At 34.3% G+C, this 24,906-nt stretch overlaps 1 protein-coding gene across 3 annotated transcripts in view; it reads right to left on the reverse strand.

Annotated features, from left to right (window-relative positions):
• CHIC2 (cysteine rich hydrophobic domain 2) overlaps window positions 1-24,906 on the reverse strand; it is a 99,221-nt gene that overhangs the window by 53,877 nt on the left and 20,438 nt on the right. For all 3 annotated transcript variants that reach the window (XR_004349923.1, XM_032632124.1, XM_032632123.1), the window contains exons 2-5: window positions 22,234-22,288; window positions 21,937-22,092; window positions 2,516-2,572; window positions 2,290-2,349 (exon numbers count right to left, since the gene is read on the reverse strand). Coding sequence is in view for 2 of the 3 variants with exons in the window: in XM_032632124.1 (XP_032488015.1) it covers window positions 2,290-2,349; window positions 2,516-2,572; window positions 21,937-22,092; window positions 22,234-22,288 (328 nt within the window). In the remaining variant the exon portion in view is untranslated. The remainder of the gene's footprint in view (window positions 1-2,289; window positions 2,350-2,515; window positions 2,573-21,936; window positions 22,093-22,233; window positions 22,289-24,906) is intronic.

Below are 24,906 nucleotides of genomic sequence, written 5' to 3' on the forward strand. Positions count from 1 at the left end.
TCTATACGTGGCTCCAAAACATTCCTCTCCTAGTTGACTTATCCTTTGGTGCCTCCTGGGCCACTCTCCTGACCTGTTATTTGCCTACAAAATGTTTATTAGCTTCCTATCCAGCTTCTTTATTTGAGCTAGATTCCTCTGTTTCTCAGTTTCCTCATCTATAAAATAAAGGGATTGGAGAGATGACAAGATTCTTTGTAGCTCTAAAATTTGATGATTAAATTACATTTTACAGTATATACTACATAATGAATAATAAAAGCTATTTTTGACTATACTTGAATTATTACTAGTTTTTAAAGAATATATCTTACAAACTTTTCCCTTCAGAAGCCACACATAAAAATTAACCACTCATCTCATTTCTTCTAGATCATACTGCTCTGCCATATCTCAATAAAAAAAAGTTGGTATTTTTCATAGATTTACTCCAATATTCAAAATATAATCGAGGAGAATTACTTCCCTTTAACTAACAAATGAAATTTCTGTAAGTTAAATAAAATCTGAGGTCAAATAGATATATATGGTAGATTATTCACTATCTTAACTTTTCAAAACTATTTTTAGGGGGTTTTTTAAATTATGTTTTTCCCCCATTCAACTATCACAAACATATACATATACATACACATATACACACACACTCTCTCTCTCCAAGAAAACTTAGAAAAATACATTTTTTAAGCAATTTTTTTTAAACTACTCTTCTTAGTAGAGTGTTTATCTAAAAATTTATGATAATTAAAGGGAACTATTTTACAAACACAGCACATAAGTTCAGAATGTTTTGGAAGGTTAAATTATTTTGTTTTAATTAATAATAGATCATAAACATGAATATAATACGCATATTTTATGAATGAATGACATACTTATAGTTCTATCTGGAAATAACCATATTGGGAATAACTTTTATGTTTTGCTTTCCAAAGTAAATTTAGAAATGTGCAAAATAAATAAATAAAAAGCTCCATTTTAAGCTTAGTGTTTGGGTTTATAAATATAGCAAATATTCTTTTCACAAAATCCTTTAAATCTCTTACATATCCATCCCTCCTCGCAAAATACATAAACACTCTCACCATCTATGATGAAAATATAAGACTAGCATATTCATAGGTCAATCTCAAAACAAGTTATTTGAATGTGCTTTTATTATTATAAAGAAGTATCGAGTGCCTTTTTATCATCATAAATTAACATGCTTAATATAATAGATAATGATAAAATCTACATTATTTGGTTCACTGAATAGAGATATTCTATGAAAGAAGAGACATTTTAAAGATATCTTTTATGTTCAAGGCTAGAAATGGGATTTGATTGTGTGCTAATGAAAGAGAAAATGCTACAGAGAAAAAAATTTTATGATAATTTCCAACTATTTCCAGTATCTAAGCACTGTTTTCATCCATCTTTTATACACACATACACACACACACACACACACAAATCTATGATGTCTATACTGTTTCAAAGAATAGACAAAATTTGTCAGAAATGATGTGTAAGATAGTTAACTCTTCCTCAGGTCTTTTTATTTTTGTATATTACCTTTCCATATTTTAAATAAAACACCCAAGCTCGAGGGAGAATAAAGATTCATAATTTTCTATAGTATTCTGAACTTTTCAAAAGGAGAAAAACTGTTCAAGTAAATCAAGCAGTCAGTAAATTAAATCCCATTCTAAGCTCTAAAATTCATTGTATATACATGCCCATTAGACATCGTTTAAAGAATAAACACAGGATGAGCAACATCTCATCTCCTGTTTACTTTTAAGATAATTTTTACAAAATAATATTCCAATAACACTTTAAAAGACTCTTTAAAGGCCACTGAGGTATGGGCAGTTAAAATCTATAAAGGCTAAAGGTTTCTTAAGCTCCAGCGGCTTGACTGAAAGGTTTTCTTCCATACTTGGAAATCTGATTAGCATTATATAAAAAAGCCATATCTGACTTGCTGCGTAACCAAAGTTGTGGTTATTCTTTATACAGCATCTAAAATTTCACACTCCATCAACACATGTTCAGCCTATTTTATCTTGGCAATTAATTTATTATTTTTCAGAACACAGTGAAGCCTTGTTTTCAAGTCATTCATAACTTTATAAATCAGTCTTGCACATGAAACCATGCATCTGTGAACCGTAGAAAATCCTTGCACTCAGGAGATTAAGCTCCTGACACCTTTGCTGATTAATAATCATGGAAAGAATAAGATCAGAAGCAAAATAAATGATCATTTAATAGAGAAACTCACAAAACAGCCCTTTAACTTACATATTCCATCATGTTATTCGTTTCACATTTCCTTTTGCTCAGTCTCCAGTGCAAGCACAGCTAGACAAGAAGGAGAGTAAAAGAAGAAAAATGAGCTCTATTTTATTGCAGCACACAGACTAACCCATTTGTCCACCTTTCATATTTTTAGTTCAACAAAAGCATCTGTTTCCATACTGTGCAATTCAGACCCCAACGGGACGAAGCTGCTCCCTGTGGTACTCACCTTGTGGTATAACCTATTGTTTTCCCATTCTAATAACTTCTCAATCGATCTTCGTGTCTGGAAGACAAATGAGAAAAAAGTTTACTCTTGACTGGTCTTAGAAAAACTTTGTTTTGCAGCTGCTTTTTGTGTGAAAAGGAAAGAGGTATAAGACAGTGACTGAGTATAGGGTGGTCTATAACGCTATCAATATTCAAGCACTAACTTGTAGCCTGAACAGAAATAGTACTTTGTTTTGATAAAGATATGGTTTTGTTTTTTGACATTGTATTTTTTAACTGTTTCGAACTTACTAGCCTCTGATTAAAACTATCAAAGTCTAAACAGCTAATGTTATCTACCAAATGACACAAATTTAAATCCCCATTTCTTTCAAAAATATTGTAATACTTAAGTAGTAAAACAAGAATACCTTAATATATATATTTTAAAACAAAGGTTATTTACACATTAGTTAACGAAAAGGGCCTTTATAGTAAATTTTAAAAGGAAATAATTAAAGGTTAAAAAAAATCAATTTGCTAACAAATCAAACTAATTTTTACCTCATACTTAAACATAATGTCCAAATTTAAAAGCTAGTTTATTATTCCACAGATAAAGATTTTCCAACAGAGGCAAAACTGCATTTAAACCAATCATTTTTGTTGGTTTTCAAACAAAACTGGTTTTACTTGAAAATCAAACTATTCAATACTACTGTTAAAGGAATCAACTAAGAAATTTATATTTAAGACCACTTGATTTTTGCAATATATACTATGCAGCATGAAATGTTTCTTGCTTAGGAGGAAAAAAGGGGAGGATAATTCATGGTGCCAGGTGTTAGGATGAGACTGACACAGCTGCAGGTGCAAACAGGACAGTGCTGCCACAAGAAGCAACTGCAACTTGCTGCAGCTGCAGCTTCCTTGCAAGGAAAGGAAAAAAGCATACAGCTCCATTAATGTGGCACAACTAAATAAGTACTAATCATCAAATATGAAAATCTTCATGTCAAACAAGGATGAGCTAGGTGAAAAACTGTTAGGATCAGCTGGTTTTGAATACTTGAATGTTACATAATAAAATGTTTAATATTTAAAGTACCTACTATAATCTAGTTACCATATTACCTCTTAGCATGTTAAACATGCTAAAGACACACCACAGTCACAGAGGTGCCAATTATAATTCATAACTACTACTTACTGCCTTACATTTTCTAAGCTTATGTCATAAAAATCAGAAAATCAACTAACTCCCTGGATAATAATATGCCAATGACTAATTTATTACATTACTTTTTTTGAACAGTTTTTTGGCAAGAATTTTAAAGGAAAAAAGTGCCCTTGTTAACAATGATCAGCAAACCTCACTTGTTTCTTTGTAAAGATAGCCTTTTAGAGGCAGCTCTCCTTTTAAATGAAAATAGGGCAGCAGTTATGGTCACACTTTTTGTTAATTTAGTTGCCAGTCAGCCCCAAATCAAAAGAAAATAAGGCTGCAGAGTGTAATTAACATTCAGTTCAGTCGTTTTGTCCCTTGTCTAGCCCCCAAGCTTTGTTAAAATTGCCATCTGAATGCTGAAGGCTGTAGGGAAATCGATTTGATTCTAATCGCACCATGAAAAGAACATGATCTAACTGCTTTCAGCCCTCCGTAAATCTGTACTAGGTCTTTAGCACAATGCAACTTCCAATTTAAAAAGCACTGAATGTCTCGTCAATGACTTTGTGAAGAAAAAAGAACAAGGAGCAGACATAAAAATTCCAATAGTTGTTTAAGCATTAAAGTTCATTTGCATCACAGCGAACCTGAAAAGGGCTGACCTCTCAAACCGCCTCTCAGGTCTATGAAGTTGTAGCCTTGACAAGCTCACATTGACAGAGCTCATTGACTCTGAAAGGCTACTCTATCAATGGTGAAAAATGGCAATAGGTTCTACTCTGAGCAGGCATCTGCCTGCCCACCCGCTGCTAAACCAATGGCAAAACCGATTCAAAACCTGAATCTACCTTGTAATCTTCCTTTCTAGGACCTTTTAATAATAGATTAAGATTACTATACAATCTGAGGTTTTACTTTTTACTGATGGTTTAAAAAGGGGGCAGGGGGTATGAAAGAAGTAAGGTGGGGAGAACAAGCTTTCCAAGTCTCTTGTTTCATATTAATGTATAAAAATTAAAAGTTTGACATTACAATCTGCAAATATTCATTACTCACAGAAAAAAGGGCAGTTACCACAATCATCGTTTCATCACAAATTTAAACCCATACTATATTATAACAAGAACACATCTCATTATGAATGGATCTCATGGTGTATATGATACATACACACACACATAAATTTAGAAACTTAAATACTTACTTTAAATAAATCAACTACCAGTATTTGAATAAAAGGTAATTATAAAGTATGAACCTTAAATTCCAAAATATTCATGTAGGAATTCTGAATTTATCCTTTGCCTCTAATTGGAAGTTTAATGACAAGGTTTGATGATATAATAATTATATCTTACAATATTTAAGAATTCTAAACCAAACAAACGGTGGTATGCCATATTCTAAGTAAGCATCTAAATATAAAATATTTTTACACACTTCACAGTCTGGAGTAATAGCTGTGAATTAGCACCATCTAATCTTGCTATGAGACTTCTTTCCTGCTTGACAGGTGAAAAAAAAGCACTTGCACGTGCAGCTTAATTAATCATTGCACTTGACATCTCAATGATTTACAGTGAGGAGCAGGTGAGAACATACAAAACCAGAAAGGAACCCTTCATCTGAGTGGAACATTTCTAGCACACTAAGGTGACAAGTATATAGATTGTAACAGTCATTAAAAAAAAAAGAAAAGAAAGAAAAGAAACTGTGCCACAAATTATTTGTTAGTAACAACAAAAGCTCAAATTAAATGGGGGGAAAAAAAGCTTTAACTACTGAGAATGTTTAATACTTTGCAATTATTTTAGTTAACAAAATCAAAATATATTTTCACAATTAAATACAATACCAATTTGGCAGATATTGAAAAAATATGACACTTCAGCATTTATAAAAGCTATTTAAAGCCTTTAAACATGAAAAGAAAGTACCTTATTATTGCAGTAATCTAGAAATAAAAGTTAAGAGTTTATGTCCACAGGGTGGTCAGATAGCTATTTCTAATGAAATATAAGATTTAACATTGCCAAACTCTGTAATTACTACTGGACGAACAAACTTAACCATATAAAAATCTGTCCTTGATTTTTAAAGTTGGTATCGATCACCAAATTCAACATAAATTAAAGCAAACTAATATGCATCAGAAAAAAAACAGTACGTATAAGGTCTGTCAACATGAAGTACCAAAATAAAATATCATCTTTCGGTATTCTAGGCCAGTGGATCTAAAAATAAGTCATCTTAATTTTCTTAAAAGAATTTGGTGCTTGTGAAAAGCACCAGACTGACAGTCATGGGAACTAAAAATCTTCTATTTAACTGAAAGAACAGGGGAAAGGGCAGTGCAGGCTTCAGTGCAAGCTTCCCTACAGTGGGCCTTAATCCTTTTCAGTGCTCACACCCTGGGGGCGAGAGGACAGGTTAGTGGTTCTTAACCAATGAATCCTCAGTCCTTCTGCATAAGATGATCAATAAGAAATCTAATTTTATCATGGATTCTTATCCTTAATTAAAAGGACCAAGACCATCAACTCATACCATGTAATCAAAACAAGTTTTTTATGAGAATAACATGTCAACTAACCTGGTTGGAAAAAGGACTGCTCCAAGCATCTGGACTCCTACCCATCTCCCTCATCACAGAGCTCTCACTTTAACTTTTTTTTTTACACATTTCCTCATTTCAGCACCTTGCTAATTATATTTTTCTCACTGGTGAACTAGTTCTGATATAGCTGTTCAGCAATGTTAAAGTAAAAAATAATAGAGGTTTAAAAACATCATTACAATTACAAATAGACTTATTTATTAAATAGACTCAACTTGAGTAGTAAGTAGTAAAACAGGAGGATAGAAATTTTGGCTTCTACTCCTTTGGTTCCTTTACATTTTGGGCAGAATTGTGGAAATAAGTCAAAACATGCCAACTGCAAAAGAGGTAAAATAGCCTGGATAATTCACATAAAAGGCTAATTAAATAATGATGTATCAACAATTAATATTAGGTATGATATAGCCTTATCAATTTCCAAAGAAGCATCTAGAGTAAGATTACAATAGAAAAATACATATGAAACACCTAGATAAAGTTAAGTTACTGCAATTGAAAATCAGGATTTCCTGAAAATTCAAATTTGACTTATTATTAGAAGAAACATTTTTGTAATTTTTTTCTAATATCATACTTTCTAAGGAATATGTTATTATTCCCTATAAACAAATTATGTGCCACTAGATATAAATAAGTCTTTCAGAACAGCAAGAAATCATTTAGAAAATCTTCAATGTATTACTTCTCTACTTTGTTACCACTATTACTTAACAGCATACTCATTACCAACGATTCATTTACTCACAATCAATTGTTTGAAAAAACGGTTTTTCAAAGAAGTAGTTTTCTAGAACTTGCTAATAAAATCAATAGAAATTTCATAGATTTTAAAGTACTTAAAACCAAAGGAAAAACGTTTAATGTGGAAGCTGTAACAAAATTTCTCTGAATTTTTCTCAAAGAAATGGCATTCTTATCAGTCTTTAGAACATAAGATGCTAAGATATGTTAACAAAATGTATAAATAGGGTAGCTCACTAATAACTATTTGTAAAAGTTCAACTACTTAAAATTAAAGCTTATTTGAACAGGATTTATTCATAACATCACAATGTTCAATGTCTTATTTAAAACAAGTTTTAGTTTTAAACTCCTAAGTTTATAATGCATTAATTAAGCTTTAGCTAGAATAATGCTTTGAATGTATTCATAATTTTTTAAACTTTTAAGTATTTTCAAATAAAAACTATACTTATCTTTTGACATCTGTGCAAATTCAAATCATTAAAATAAGTGAAACAATAATGTTCTTAGTTATAAGTCATTAGAAAGAAACCATACAAAATTTTAAATAATTATTTTAACTTAAGAGAAAATTACTTGATTCACCTCTGACTGTTCTGGATTAATATAAATCTTATACTGCAGTTATGTGCAGAAAATTAAATGGCATATCTCAGTATTATGATACATGAAAACTCTATATTCACCAAAAGACAAACTAGAATATGATTAGATTCCTCAAAAGAGTTTTAAACAAATTCCCTTCCTGTACCTAAAGGCTGCTTTTAAAAATTTTATGTGAATATTAACTTTTAAGTAACCTAGATAAACTAAATATCCACTAAAGTATATTCAGAACAAGCCTTTTCATACTGTTTGTTAAAAGTACTCTTTTTAGATGAAGATAAACTAAACAACTGCAAATATTTTGTGTATCAAAAATGCCCTTTTAACTTAGTACTGAGCAGTGACTTACAGGTACTAATCTTAAACAAGGTATGCTTAAATACAATTTAATCAAGAGTATATGACTAGGGCTTCCCTGGTGGCGCAGTGGTTAAGAATCCGCCTGCGAATGCAGGGGGCACGGGTTCGAGCCCTGGTCCGGGAAGATCCCACATGCCTCGGAGCAACTAAGCCTGTGCACCACAACTACCGAGCCTGCGCTCTAGAGCCCGCGAGCCACAACTACTGAAGCCCGAGAGCCTACAGCCCGTGCTCCACAACAAGAGAAGCCACCGCAGTGAGAAGCCCTCACACCCCAATTAAGAGTAGCCCCCGCTCACCGCAACTAGAGAAAGCCCGTGTGCAACAAGAAGACCCAACACAGCCAAAAATAAATAAATAAATTTATATTTAAAAAAAGAGTGTATGACTAGGCTTGTGGTTCTTAACTTTTTAAGGTTATTCTGACTACCTTGTGAATGATGAAAAAAGCATTTATGCACCAATATGTAAAATGTTGCACACAATTTTAAGGGGTTATCCACAAACCTCTGGTAACTTTTCAGAAAATACTGATAACATCAAAAAACAAACTGAGTTTCAATTGACAGCAGAAAATTAGAAAAATTATTCATAAGACAAATGAATTTCACTAAGCTAATAGAGTCAAATGTATTACTATCAGGGATTTTTTAAATCTATATAACTACACAAGGAAGAATCACTGGCTAGAACCAACAGGTGGGGTTAAAAAAAAATTACTGATTAATTATAATGGATAACTGGAGAAACAGAAACAAAAAGGAGTAAGGAATAGTATTTGTTGATCCTCACTTTGGATGTGACCCCATGCCATGTGTCTTCCCTTTGTTACCTTATTTAATCTTCACAATAAACCTAGAAGGCAGCTTGTATAACTTTTATTTTACATATGAAAACTGTGTCTTAGTGGGGTTAAGAAACTTAAAGCTACCCTAGGAAATGGTGGAGCTGCGATTTGAAACCGGGATTGTATGGCTTTCAACATCATGCTCTCTCCATTATTCAACAAACTATGAATTTGTAAAGAATTTGTAACTTGTTGAATAACATGTCTATGACACGCAAGGTATCTTAAGCCACTAACTAGGCTATCGGCCTTGAACAGCCAACTTAATCTAAAACTAAATTTTCTCCAGCTCTAAGGTCTAGAAGTACTCATTCTACTTTATTCTTAAGTCTCAATGAGATTTATCCAAAATGTATTTTGTTTTTGTTTATATCTTGCTTTGTGCAACAAAACATGAATTGAGGTATATTATTATTTTATAGATTAAGTACACAGGCTTAAAGAAGTTAAATAGTTTGCCCAAGGTCACACAACCAGTAAGGGTAATGACAGGATTCAAACTCAGATCTCTGAACTTTAAACCCAACATTCTTTTTACTTGGGATCAGCAAGCATAACTATTTTTACTTGCAACTGAATTAAGAGACATCAATTTATAAATCCTCCCAATCAAGGCAGAAACATAAAATGAATACAATGTCCTTAAAATACGATTTCAATTCCAAACACGAAGAAATTTCAAACAAAATGTTAAAAAACAAGATAGTGATAATCACACCATTCTTTCCTTCCCAACATGCAAAGAACAGCATAATCTTTATGTAAAGCCAAGGTAACTAGAGACTTATATTTCTGTGTAGGATGTCAAACTCAAGCCAACACTCCCATCACAAACAGAAATGGATAAACTGAAGCAGAAAACAAACCCATTATTTTTAAAACAGCAGAAAATTCTGGAAGCAACAAGGACTAGATGAAATAAAATCCAGAGAAGGAAAGAGCCCTTTCTAAATCATTTGATGATTATGTACTGGCCATTTTCTTTCTTTGTTGATTAGAGAGGTCAGCTGAGGATTAGGCTTGGCACCAGTGGGACTCTACTAGGGAAAAGGGAAATCAACAGTTTTTGTAGGTTGTACAGCCTGGCCCAATGGACTAGAAATTAGATGTACCCTAAAATGCAAAGCCAGTTTTCCCTAGAGACACTACTGAGTTCTGGGGCAGCATGGAAGGATGGGGGACCAAGACAAAAAGGCAGAGAAAAATTACTCATAGTCTCCTAGTATTTAGGAGACAAAATTCTGCTAGATGGAGGAGGATCTGCAACAAACTCATGATTGGTCTCCCCCTCAAAACACCTGAACCTGCATAAGATGGAAAGCTAAACTCAAAATATCCAAAGGATACAACCTCCTGAGGAGAGGAGACAAAGACCTGCCAGGCCTCAATCAAAAGTCTGAAAGGGTCATACCCAAGAAATAGAAAACCAGAGATGGACTGAATCTACTAAACTTGCAACCCAGCCCAACCCACCTCAATCTCTCATTAGATCAAAGTGATCGTTCTCCTCAAGCTATCTGCCTAATACAGAACAGATGGGACCCTTGATTTTGGAAGATTTTTTCTGGAGTTTCTACTTCATTCTGTTTATAACATCTAGCATAAAATTTAAAACTTTAAGAGTCAGGAAAAAATGACCAATAATCAAAAGAAAAAACCCACAGAAACAGATCCACAGATAATCCAAGTATTGGTATTAGCTGACAGGAATTTAAATTAACTATGATTAGTATGTTCAATTAAATAGAGGGAAAAGATGGACAAAATGGGTGAAAAGATGAAGAATTTCAAAAGAGGACTAGCCTCTATAAAAACATCAAATGGACCTTCTAGAACTGAAAAGTACACTATCTGAAATTAAGAACTCATGGCATGGGGTAACAGCAGACTGGACACTGAAGAAGGTGAGCAAATCTTTCTATAAACCACCACACCAATACTATGTACTAAATATTCAGAGGGAACTGAATGTCAGCCAGCTCTAGGCAAAACACATTTTAAAGGAGTCTAACACATCTTTAAAGTCCCAGTGCCATCTCTGCACATTTAAGACTCAAAGTTTACACTTCTTTCTTGCATATCTTCTTTCATAATGAGAATTTAATTTAGTAACATGTTTTTACTCCAGCTAAAAACAAATCATCAGTGCCATTCACACTAACGGAAGTAATTTATTTAGTTTATGTAAGAATCAGTTTTCTAAGTTTCACGCCTAAAGTATTCTTTAAAATGAAACAGCAATAAATATATTCTTCTGGTCCTAAGAAATTTTTTACATGAAATCCCTTTTCCACAGCAATTGAAGATTTGAAAGAGGTTAAACCTATTTATCCTTATAATGTGGGAGATACTAAAGAAGAGGCAAGAAACTGCAAACTGAACACTTAAGGATAGATGGGTGTTAGAATACCCGACTCTACCTTCAGTGCGAGTCCCTGTCCCCCCTACTTTGCATTAACTCCTTACGTGACATTCTCAGTCTCTCTAAGAGTAAATACACAAGTTTTAAGGAAGGGTGTAATATTATAAAAAGAAAAAACTTTACCAGAAATAATGTGTACTTATTATATAGGGAGTGAGACCCTGATAATTTTTCAAAGACAGGGATGTTGATTTTTATTTTTATAAAAGTAAAATAGAAGCAAAAGCAATATATCAACCCTTAGTTGTCCAACTGGAACTTTGTATAAAATCTGATTAAAATATACTGTTTTCCTGCATCTTTACCTCCTTTATGGCCTCCTTCCTTTACTGTTAGTTTGTATTTTCAAGAAATACAAATTTGTTTATGGGCTTCCCTGGTGGTGCAGTGGTTGGGAGTCCGCCTGCCGATGCAGGGGACACGGGTTCGTGGCCCGGTCCGGGAAGATCCCACATGCCGCGGAGCAGCTGGGCCCATGAGCCATGGCCGCTGAGCCTGCGCATCCGGAGCCTGTGCTCCGCAACGGGAGAGGCCACAGCAGTGAGAGGCCCACGTACCACCAAAAAAAAAAAGAAATACAAATTTGTTTAAATATTAGGGAAAAAATAATTGGAAAGCTAAATCTGCTGAAAAACTAAAGTACTGCAAAAGCTAATATAAAATGCTTGAACACTGTTACCATTTATAAATCAACTGGATAAACTTATAACACTCAATGGGCCTGAATCTCCTATCTTGTGAAATAATGATCTTTTAAGTTTCTTCCAAACCTCTAAAATGCCCCTGCTTCCGGGTATAAAATTAAATTATGATTAGTAATAAAAAACAGCTTGATTTTGTATCCTTATCAAAGAGTGAAAAAAAAGCATATCTGAGGCTTTAAGCCTGGGGTTCAAATTATGGCCTAGCTTTGTAGACTCTGGGATCTCAAACAGATTACTTAACTTCTGAGCCTCAGTTTTCTCATCCTTAAAATAGGAATAATATGAATGCCTACTCTTGGAATTTGGGGAAGATTGAATGACACAGTACAAGTAAATTGATTAACTCAGTGACCCTGGCATAAAGTGAACACTCAAGATTAGAAGAGAACATTTGGGTTTTGCGATATATATGTGTATCAGATCATCATGTTGTACACTTTAAACTTATACAATGTTATGTGTCAATTACATCTCAGTAAAGCTGGGGGTGGGGGAAGAATGCATGGGGTAGATTTTACATTAAATGTTCTTGTCACACCTACACACACAAAAAAAGAGGGAGGAAAGGAGTCAATTATTAGAGGTGATGGTTGGGTTTACAGCACCGCTTATAATGTTGGTTTCACAGATGTATACTTATCTTGAACATATGAAAGCCCTTATAAATATGTTATATTTATAGAAATAAAGCAATTGGATAGCATTCATTAAAAAAAGTTAGCACTGGTTTTCCTATACTTTCAATTAATAATAATGATTGTCATAAGACTACATTTAACTCATCATCTCCTTTGTTTACCAGAAACTTTTCAAGATCGCCCTTCACTAAAATTTCATTATGATGTTTTTAAGTTTGTTTTGCTTTCATTACCTGAAACATGTTAGCATTTTTCTTTATCTAATTCTTCATCCAAATGTTCACTGACATTCTCATCTTATGATTCAGAGTTACTGAATACAAATGCTCAAATCCCAAACAGAGTAAATTAGAGTTCTAAAAGTTTTGGGTAACTTTTAATACTGTTAGTATAACTGAGTAAGTATACTTTAAATTCCTCTCATATACAAATATTTGCAGCTCTTTGGTTATGACTGTCCTAGGTTCACTTTCCCTTGTCTTACAAGGCTGCATTCTCACTCAAAACCCTCTACTCTTGACCTCTTCCATTTGCATTTTCCACCCCTTCTATACCCCAACCAAAGTAACTCACAATTATTGGATAACTAAACTTGAGGTTGAGAGAAAAGATATCTAGAAGTAAATCTAAGCATAATACAACTTAAAGTAAAAGAAATACAGTTAAATGAGATACAGGCCTTTTTTTTTTTAATCAAAGTTTCAAAACTAAATAGCAATTATCCAAAAAAAACTCAGAGAAGCCAAAAAAGTAAAAGGAAAACTAAAAAAAAAAAAAAAGAAAGAAAGAAAATATTTTACTAAAATGTTAAATCTTTAGATTTGAAATAAAAATCAATATTGAGAACTTCTTTACTTAGAGCTTGGAAATAGCAATGTTTTGTAGACCTACACAGCTCAATTTTCAAAGGATTACAGATTTTTAGGGCTGGAGAGTACCTAGAGAGATCAGTCAGCCTCTCTTCTTCTGAGATTAAAAGAAAAAGAAGATGTGGGGGGGATGGTGGTGAAAGTCCAGTCTCAGAGAGGTTTTAAGCGACTCTCTCAAAGTCACTCAGCTTCAAACACTGATTTACTATTGTTTATACTTTATCACACTGCTCCTGCAGGGAAAAAAAAATGTTATTTACTCTAAAAGACAAGATGCTTTTATTTACTTAGGAATCTTATTTTGAATAGTGAGGACTATATCTTCTGAAATGTTACGTTCTTACTACTCAAGAATTTCAAAAGCCAAAAGGTACATTCATTCAGCAAATACTTATTGAACATAAAGTAGACGAGAGGCACTGTGAGAGGCACTGGGGATATAGTAGTTAGCAAGACAGACACTGGGAAGAATAATAATAATAGCAACTGCCGTTAACTAAGCACACACTATAGCCAAAATACTATACTAAGTACTCTACATGCACTTGCTCTAATTTTTAAAACAACACTGCAAAGAAGAGATTAACGCCATCTTAGAGAGGTAAAAACTGAGGTTTAGAGAGAGTGAACTGATCAGTCATTCTGAGTAAGTACCACTTTCCAAACCAGTTCCTCTAGCACCAAAGTGCAGGTCCCAGCTACCACATGTTGCAGCCTATTTCCCTATTCCTAAAGAAATGATTCCCTGATACAGGACGACATACAAATAAAAGTATAAAGGGAATGGAAATATACACTATTTACAACAAATCCATACAGAGAGCACTTTTAGAAAGCCACACAATTTTGGTCATCATATGTAAGAGAGAGATTAAAGCACTAAAAAAAGGAGGTAAGACAACTCATAAGATTAAGAAATTGGTGTATAAACATTCTAAAACTTAAAGAGTTCTTCAGTCAGAAAGGATAATGGCTGAGAGCATATATAAAAAAAGTCTATAAAACCACTAAATGTGGGATATTTTATATATATATGCAAAATCTTAGAAGACTGAAACTAATAGTTACTTTAGGATGGAAAACAAGCTAAAACAAAAAATACTGTAACACAATGTACAGTAAAATTATGAAACTTGTTTCCTCAATAAATAAGCCAGGCTGAAAGAAAAACAAGTCATAAAGAGTTCACTTACTTAGACATCAATTTTCAAAACTATAATATTACAATTAAGGCACAATCAAAAAGCAAAGTATAATCACAAGTATCAACGAAAATAAGCTTTTGCAAAGTAAAGGTCATAAGATCCATTTAATGAAGCTGAAGCATTTTATTTGCTTGTAAGCTCCTCAAGCTCTTACAAAGAACAGCAAAAGGCTGAGGTTTTCTGCTTTATTGTCTTCCAAGCACTTATCACTATCTGTAATTACCTCATTGCTTTCTGTCTACTTTTTAAGTCTACAAGAGGAAACATATAACCTCTAAACAGTATCTAAACAGCATCTTAAACAGTACCAAGCCCACAGTGCAGCTTTAGAAATATTAATTGAATTAATAATAAGTAACTTCCAGAGAATGGCATACTAGCAGCATACAGAAGTGGTAGCTAAAACCAGCAATTTCATAAGACACATATGCTTATATTCTAAGAGTATCAACTTTATTCAATAAGTCATTTTAAACATTTTCTATTAAAACAAATATATGTTATGTAATAGAATGTAAAATTCAGATGAGTGCCTGAGATGTAACATAAGACTTCAAACATATTTTGTGATTACAGGTGGCTACTTCATATTTCTAGACCCTAAGGACATATATTTATTGTCTTTTGTTATTAGAGCTACTTCATGAAAAACATGACAAGTACTTACAAACTTAAACTATCTCTGCACTCATCTAGCCAATTCTCCAAATAGACTACGTGCTCTTTGAGTATAGCGTTAATATAAATCTTTCAATCCGCAGCACAGTAGTTATTTGTCAAAACACTTCTATAAAAAGAGGACATTCAGACTTCCATTTTCAGCGACGATGCAGCAATAGGCACCAGATTTACCCTCTGGCCTGAAACCACCAAAACAAACAAACAAAAACCCAAAATACCCCTCAAAGCATATGAAACTGTTTTCAAGACAATGGACAACAGACAAGGAAAGACCAGAATTCCTGGGAGACAGAGACAAATGAGAAAGGCCCTATGCTTTCCCATGATTACTGATGTCAGAGAGCTTCCAGGCCACAGTGAATGGAGCGAGAGCCCAGACAAAGCCTGGCAACTCCGAGTTAAGGAGACTGAGCTGAGAATCCGAGGAAACCAAGGCAGCTAGAAGCCACAGAACAGAGTACCAGAGAGGAAAGTGCTGCAAAGAACTCCAAAGATCTGCAGATAGTCTCTACTGAGTATTAAGGTGAGTGCTGAGCAGCACATGTGGGTAAGGAAACTACCAAAGGCAGAGCAAAGAACTACTAGAAAGGATTACAGGAAGAGTATCCCAAACTGACAAATATCCAGCACAAAGCCTCTTTCCATGAGCCAGACTGGAGAACATCACAATTAACAAGCTACTGAGTAAAGTAACCAGGAAGGTCTTGCCTCACTAGTGCTCAGCCCTAGACTAAACACTGCTCTGGTTCCTCGAGAAGTTAAGCGCAAACTGTGATATATATGCACAATGGGATATTATTCAACCATAAAAAAGAATGGAGAATTGATACACATTACAACACAGAGGAACCTTGATGAGTGCTCCTAACATTTAAGGAAGAAATAATGCATATTCTGCACAAACTCATCCAGAAAACTGAAGAGGAGGGAACACTTCCCAACTCATTTTGTGAGGCTATCACTACCCCAATGCCAAAATCAGACATTATGAGAAAAGACTACAGAAAAATATCCCTCATGAACACAGATATAAGACTTCTAAACAAACTTATAGTCTATCAAATCCAACAAAAATATTAAAAGAAAAATAGACACGACCAAGTGAGGTTCATTCCAGGAATGCAAGGTTGGTTTAACATCCAAAAATCCAATCAATTCCACATATTTCTAAACTAAAAACGAAAAACCATATAACCACTCTAAAGAAGCAGAAAAGGTATCTGACAAAATCCACCATCTATTCCTGATAAAAACTCTCCACAAACTAGTAGAATAAAACTTACTCAGATGATAAAGGACATCTACAAAACCCTGTCATTAATATGATATGGAATGATGAAAGTGAGAATGCATGCCCCCTAATATCAGGAGCAAGACAAGGACATATGTTCTCACTGCTTCTAATCAGTGTTTTTCTGGAGATTCTAGTCAGTGCAGTTAGAAATAAATAAACAAATTAAATCCAAAGCAAGAAGAAATAGTAAAAATAAGAGCAAAAAGCAGTGAAATTGAAAACAGAAAAATAGAGAAAATCAGGCCTAAAGGAGTCCACTCTCATCACTCCTATTCAACATTTTACTGGAAATCCTACTCAGTGAAAAAAGAGAGAAAGAAATAAAAGGTATACAGATTAGAAATCAAGAAATAAAACAACATGGTTATCCATGTAGAAAATCCCATAGAATGTACAAAAACATTCCTGGAATATAATAATATCACAGGACACAATGTCAATATACAAAAATCAATTGTATTTTTTATGTACCAGCAATGAACAACTGGAAATCAAAAATTTTAAAATACCATTAATAGCACCAAAACCAAAGAAATAAGTACATATAAAGCTAACAAAATATGTGCGTGATCTGTATGCTATGCAAAAAATTACAAAATACTGATGAAAAAGAAATCAAAGAAGACCTAAATAAATAGAGAGGTATGCCACATTAATGGTTTAGAAGACTTGTTGTTAAGATGTCTATTTTCTCCATATTGATCTATAATTTCAATCCATCAAAATCCCAGCATATTTTTTTAGACACAACAATCTGATTCTAAAACATATATGAAAAATGAAAGAAATTAGAATAGCCAAAACAATCCTGAAAAAGAAGAATGAAGTTTGGAAGACTTGCCCTACCTGATTTCCACACTTACTATGAAGCTATAAGGTACTAAACTATATATATATATATATATATATACACACACACACACACACATATATATATGTATACATATATACACGCACAATAGATACTATATATACATATATATAGATGTATCTTGTATATAGTACTTTATAGTTTTATAGTAGGTACTACAGTACTATAGCATATATATATACTATATAGCTATAAAATATTATAAATAAGACCACATGGTATTGAAATCAAGATGGACACATAGAAGTCAATAGAACAGAACAGAGTCCAGAAATAGATCCACAAAAATATGGTTGATTGGCTTTTGACAATGTACCCATACAATGGCAATTTAATGGAAAAAGGATAGTCTTTTCAACAAATCATCCTGGAAAACTTGAAGTCATATGCAAAAAATGAACTTTGATCTACTCACACCTGTACAAATACTGACTCAAAATGGGTGACAGACCTAAAAGTAAAATGTAGAAGAGATCACAGGAGAAAAATGTTGTGACCCTAATTTACGCAAAGAATTCTTAGATATGACACCAAATGCACAATCAATTTTTTAAAAATTAACAAATTGGACTTAAGCAAAATAAAAAACTTTTGCTCTGCCAAAGACAATAAGAGAATGAAAAGACAATTACAGACTGCAAAAATATATTTGCAAGTTATATATCTGACAAGGGATGTCCTTCAATTGGTGAATGGATAAACAAATTGTGATACATCCATACAATAGAATGCTACTCAGCAATAAAAAAGAATAAACTATTGATACATGAAACAAAATAGATGACTCTAAAATGCACTACCTGAATGAAAGAAGCCAGATTCAAGTGGCTATATACACTGTATACTTCCATTCATACAATATTCTAGAAAAGGCAGAACCATAGGGAAAGAGAACAGATCAGTGTTGCCAGGGTTTAAAAACTGAAGAGGGTGTGACTGCAGTGGGACAGAAAAAGGAAGTTTTTTGAAGTGAAAGAACTGTAATGTATCTTGATTGTGGCAGTAGTTACACAACTCTATGCATTTGTCAAAAATCATAGAACTGTACATCAAAAAGAGAAAATTTTACTGTATATTAAATAATTTTCAAAAATAGGCTAAGGTAATTTTTTTAAAAGGAAAAGGCAGACTTCCCTGGTGGCACACTGGTTGAGAATCCGCCTGCCAGTGCAGGGGACACGGGTTCAAGCCCTGGTCCAGGAAGATCCCACATGCCCCGGAGAAACTAAGCCTGTGCACTACAACTACTGAGCCTACTATAGAGCCCGCGAGCCACAACTACTGAGCCCACACACTTAGAGCCCATGCTCGGCAACAAGAGAAGCCACCGCAACGAGAAGTCCGTGCACCACAACGAAGAGTAGTCCCCGCTCGCTGCAACTAGAGAAAGCCTACACATGGCAATGAAGACCCAACGCAGCCAAAAAATAAATAAATTTTTTAAAAAATTAAAAGGAAAAGGCAATTTGGAAGATCTAAAAATAATAACGATAGGACAGATTAAAAACCAGGTCTCTGGAACATGGCCAGGTCATAAAAAGGATCACTCATTTGGGGATGGGTTTCAAAGACAAGGCAGAAATCTAGTTATTCAAACTATTAAGTAATGTTAGGAAGGTGAAAACGCTAAGCTGCATATGGAGTATGCCTTTGGTCCTGATTTGCCTTAGAGTGAGACAATTCTAACCGTATAAGACGATTCCACATCACAAACGAGGACAAAGCAGAGGTTCAGAGGGGTTCAGAGGCTGGCAATCAGGCTGGGTTTTAGCTTTTATTTATACTAGTACCTCTAAATCAAGGGTTCTTAACATAGAATACCTAGATAGAATTCCAGCAGTCTGTGAAAGTGGACAGAACAAAAATTCATCTCTAATTTCACTAACCTCTAACTGAAATGTAGTATATTTCCTTAGGCTATGAATGCATGCAACTAACTGTGGTAGTTTAAATAGGACCTGTATATTTATCACTCACAGAAATCACAGATTTTTCCTATAACATCATACTACCATGAGTCCCCTGCTATCTTACTTTGCATGCATTAATAAATATTTATAAATCACACATTTGAGGGGTTTCAGTATTTTAATAACTATGTAATTGGTTTCCTGAATAATCCAATGTATTTGAAAACACATTTAAGATACATTAAACCTTTCGAAACACAAATAAAACATTATTCTAAGAAAGGGTTCATAGGCTTCCCCAAACTATCAAAGGGGTCTATGATAAATAAAAGGTTAAAAATCCCTGCTCCAAATCATCCTGCCCCCATTTTACAAAGCACCCCTTTTTTCAGGGCCTCTAATACTCTTCATACATGCATGAAGGGTCCCTCTCTCCAATTATATAATAGATTAAACCCTCGACAGGGAAATGCACAGTTTTTTAAGCAGTAGTCAAATTTTTTATGCCCACTGGACAGTAGAGTCCATAAAAAATTAAATCATATAAGTACAAGAAAGACCTTATACGTAATAATACACAGTTGAATGAAGTGTACTTTCTGAAACTACAGACTGAAATAACCTAAAAAAGTCAATCTACCTTATGTCTCAAATAAGAAGGAATTTAATGAAAGCATCTGAAATACGATCTTCTTACTAAGAATTCACGGAGAAGGGTAGGAAGTTTACTTTTGTTTTCTAAATCCTACACTGTGTGCACATTGCAATGTCTTGTTTACTCATTTAAAAAGTAAAAAACAGAATCTCAAAACCTCAAAAAAATAAAAATAACTAGATCACAAAGGTTTCTACAGTAATAAAACTCTCTGATTCCTTGGGTTAAATAACAGCAAATGGCCAACCAAGTAAGATATAGCAGTCACTTAAACAATGGAAATGCCCAAACAGTAGGAGGGAGTGAGAGGCTCTAAACTGTAAGAGCTACAAATTCAACTGTGGATGCAGGTACAACCATATTTTTTTTTCCTTTTAATCTATGGTAGGAAGATGATCTGGTGAGAACTATGGGGGCGGGGGGAAGAAATATTCTTGGAATATAAAAAAGTAAATATTACAGTAAATATTACAATAGTAATTTTATTATGAAGGCAATATCTACTTCCTATTAATAAAATGCACTAGTTAAATATTTTTCCAGTAGAAATATACATCTTATTATGTAAAACAAAAAAGGACAAATAAAATTTGCTTTTCCATATTTCCTATCATTCGATGACAAAATGAAATGTAGCCACACAAAACTATACATTCAATTTCAATGTAATAGTATTTCATTTTTATACATTTAATTACCACAATTTTTTAAAGCTTTTTAACAAAAACATAACACATTCAATCTATACTAATTTGCCTTATCTCTACCCACATCTTGAAAATTTTTTATTATAAGCGGTCAAAATTATTACACTTTAGATCATTTTTTCAGATTACAGGATTACTATGTACTCATCACAGGAAACTTGTAAAATAACAAAAAAAATTTCTTTGAATAAAAAAAAGAAAACAGAATTCCCCATAATTTCACCAAATAAAAATAAGCACTATTACCATTTTATTTCTTCTATGGGTACTATCTTACATTTCAGTAATAATGCTATTAATCAACATATATTAGACTCTTGCTCTGAGCTGTTCAACTAAAAGCTTTACAAACACTATTTTATTTTATCCTTACAACAGTCCTATTCAAGTAAGGAGGTAAATATTGCCATTTTACAAATATGTCAACTACAGTTTAAAGAGGTTAGGAAGGGACTTTCCTGGTGGCGCAGTGGTTAAGAATCCACCTGCCAATGCAGGGGACATGGGTTCGAGCCCTGGTCCGGGAAGATCCCGCATGCCACAGAGCAACTAAGCCCATGCGCCACAACTACTGAGCCTGCGCTCTAGAGCCCGTGCGCCACAACTACTGAGCCTGTGCTCTAGAGCCTGCGTGCCACAACTACTGAAGCCTGCGTGCCTAAAGCCCATGCTCTGCAACAAGAGAAAGCCACCACAATGAGAAGCCCGAGCTTCACAACAAAGAGTAGCCCCAGCTCACCACGACTAGAGAAAGCCTGCACACAGCAACAAAGACCCAATGCAGCAATAAATAAACAAACAAACAAATAAATAAACAGGTTAGGAAACATGCCTAGAAGGTCAGAGATAAGTGGCAGACCTGAACCCAAATTTTCAATTACCACCATGAATGTATACATAGAGAACGCTATATTCTACCCTAACGTAATGTCCTATGTCATAAAAATTATAATTTTCAGATTGCTATTTAATATAACAGCATGTGGACGTAACTTAATCACTCCTCTATTGGATCAAGTTATTTCTGTATAGTATTCAGAATAGTGTGACGCATTCAATACAAAAAATAAAAACTAGGTAAATGCAAGATTTGGCTTGTCAACTTCTATATTTAAATTAAAATATATAATTCAACTTACTCTTTTACTGAGGCAAATAACTGGCCACATACTGCAGCCTAGTGTGCAGCAGCAACAAAGGCAGCCACAAAGTAGCCAACGTACATTAACAGGAAGGTTCTTCTTAAGACAACTGTTAACTCTGTTGATGCTGGCTTTAAATTCTTCAGGAGCTACCTAAAGAAAAATTTTAAGAAATAACAACACTGCAGTATTAATGTCAATAAACATGTCTCATTAGCATAAATTTTTCTAATTTGTTAGGAAAAGACTTTAGTTTTTAGGCATATAAATAATACCTAAATAATTGACACTCACTTTTCCAGTTAATGAAGAAGGGAATTCTGATTCAAATTTGTTGCTCAGTCCAAATCTATTTTTTAAAAAAAGAAAAATATGTCATTACATGTCATTGTTGCAACAAATACACCATTTAACTTAATCAAATGTCAAGTAAATAGAGTGCAACTTTATACACAGAATAACAATGGAAGTTTGAGACACACTGTCATCAGCAATTTATGAAATGTAACAAGCAATTTTAGCAGCTGAATCAAAACTTTTATACAAGAGGCTGAGAATATACAAAGACATGACTTCTTTGGAGCTATCTTTGTGAGCCAAATAGTACTGTGGAAAACAACACAACTATCCAATTCTGTCAAAATTACTAAGATTCTTCCAATTAAGTAACAGGAAGCTAAAATCTCTGCTATTAATTACTCTTTAGGTCAAGAGCATTTCGTTAACTCTCAAAAAAGGGATAACATGTCTAAGAACGCAAATTACATTTTCTGAGATCAGCATATCTACACTGCTATTACAGCTACAGAATGTCAAAAACACCTGGAACAAAACAGCTACTTCAACTTTCAAATACCAAGACATTTGCTACACATACCCCCAAAGAAATGAAACCAAGGTAGTGCATTTTAACATCTTTAAGCTTTTAAGTGTCTTTAAAGATCATGAGGATTGACTGGGCACTTGACTATTTCTTTGCATAAGTTAGTGGGAAAGAATAAAACATTCATAGACAACATTGGTAATAGCAGACTGCACCCTGGAAATAAAATTGAGATGCTTACATATGATGACTTTTAGTGGACCCTGGAGCCAAATTTTCTTTCTGGTTATATTGAGATATACTTGACATTTAACACTGCATTAATTTAAGGTGTACAACCTAATGATCTGATACATGCATGCATCGTGAAATGATTACCACAGTAAGTTTAGTTCACATCCATCACCTCACTGTTACATTTTTTTTTTCCTGTGAAGAAAATGCTTAAAATTCACTCTCTTAGCAACACTTGAACACACAATACTGCATCTTGGGTAGCTGGCACTGGTAAGAGGGATCCCCTAAGATACTCTGTATGAAACAGCTGGCCAGGTCAAGGGTTTCTAACTCAACCATCGGTGGAGCTAGAGAGAGAAGTCAAATAAGGTAGGCTGTGTGCAGTCAATAAGGAGTGGTGGAGACCAGCCAAGCAGAGGTATACAATTTGTGTGTGTGTGAATGTAATGAGTCAGATCCAGCTGATTACTGTCACACTAGAATGCACACCCACCTTTGACAGGTTGTATTTTTCTTCTTCTAAGAGGAGATGGAAAACCAGATTTCTCTGCAAAATTTCCCTTTATAATATTGTGCAAGTCAATCACAACACTTCTGTGGGTCAGGTTGTCGTTTGCATCATGATCTAGACTTCCTTACATGTAGATGGTGGCACCTGAGACCATTTTGTCATCATCTTAAAGTACTTTCAAAAATTACTTAATAGCAGCATTGAAATAACATCAATATGTCTTTATAAACAATGAATACTATTTATGAAAAAAGTTTTGACACTAAACGTAAATCGGCAACCATTACTGTTTAATATAATTCTGGCATTGGTGATATTCTCTTTCTAAGACGCTGAGCTAAACCTGTTTTTTCTGTGGGGGCCTCAGAGCAATGTGGTTCTACTTGAAAATGCCCCTACAGATAACTCACCTACAGCTGTAAAGGCCCTAGCATGAGGAAGAGGTATGCAGTACTCGCTGACAGTTCTATGAGGTCTCTAGATAATGGACTCCCTTTTCATCTATTTGCCTTAGAGGAGATACCATTCAACAAATGTTTATAGAATACTGGACCTTCTAGATTATACACTTCCATCTCTTGTGTTATCTCCCTTGGTCTGAAGATCTTCTCCTTCAAGCAACAGGTTTCATTTCAACCATGTTTATTATTGCAATTAACCATCTCCTTCCAACTGGTCCTCAAATTTTTTTAGAAAAGCAACAACCAGATACCTCCAAGTCTCCTAGAGATAAGTATCCTCCCCTTCCACCTTTAGCCATTAAATATTTGGAACAGATTATTTTATCAAATACCTATAGTTTGCCAGTAATATGCTAATTTAGAGGGAGCAATCCAGTATGAGTATAAACCTTAATTTCCTTTCTTTTCCAAGCCTGGATACTTCCTTATAATAAGGCTGAGTGTTGATGCTTTGCCCAGGGAGCACTACCAGCTAATTGCCCGGCTGTTCCTGCAAGCCAGGGCTCCTTGTAAGTCAGGCTAGTAGTTATTCTTCTGAGTAAGAACTAGCAGTTCCAAGGACATTCTTTAGGCACTCTCCTCTTCAGTCATAATTTTGTTGTGTCTTAACAACAGACAGTAATCCTTTCTCTTTCTTCACCTCACCCCCAAAAGAATGACATGGTTCACAATAGATGGGAGTGCTTAGCTTTGCCACCAGCCTTCCCTTCTTCCTTCTTTTCTCCCTTCCTTTATTTATTTATGGCTGCGTTGGGTCTTCGGTGCTGTGCGGGGGCTTTCTTTAGTTGCAGCGAGCGGGGGCTACTCTTTGTTGCGGTGCGAGGGCGTCTCACTGCGGTGACTTCTCTTGTTGTGGAGCATGGGCTCTAGCTGTGCGGGCTTCAGTACTTGTGGCTCGCGGGCTCTAGAGCACAGCCTCAGTAGTTGTGGCGCAC

Source organism: Phocoena sinus, chromosome 5 (genome assembly GCF_008692025.1).
Source record: "Phocoena sinus isolate mPhoSin1 chromosome 5, mPhoSin1.pri, whole genome shotgun sequence".
Lineage (NCBI taxonomy): Eukaryota > Metazoa > Chordata > Mammalia > Artiodactyla > Phocoenidae > Phocoena > Phocoena sinus.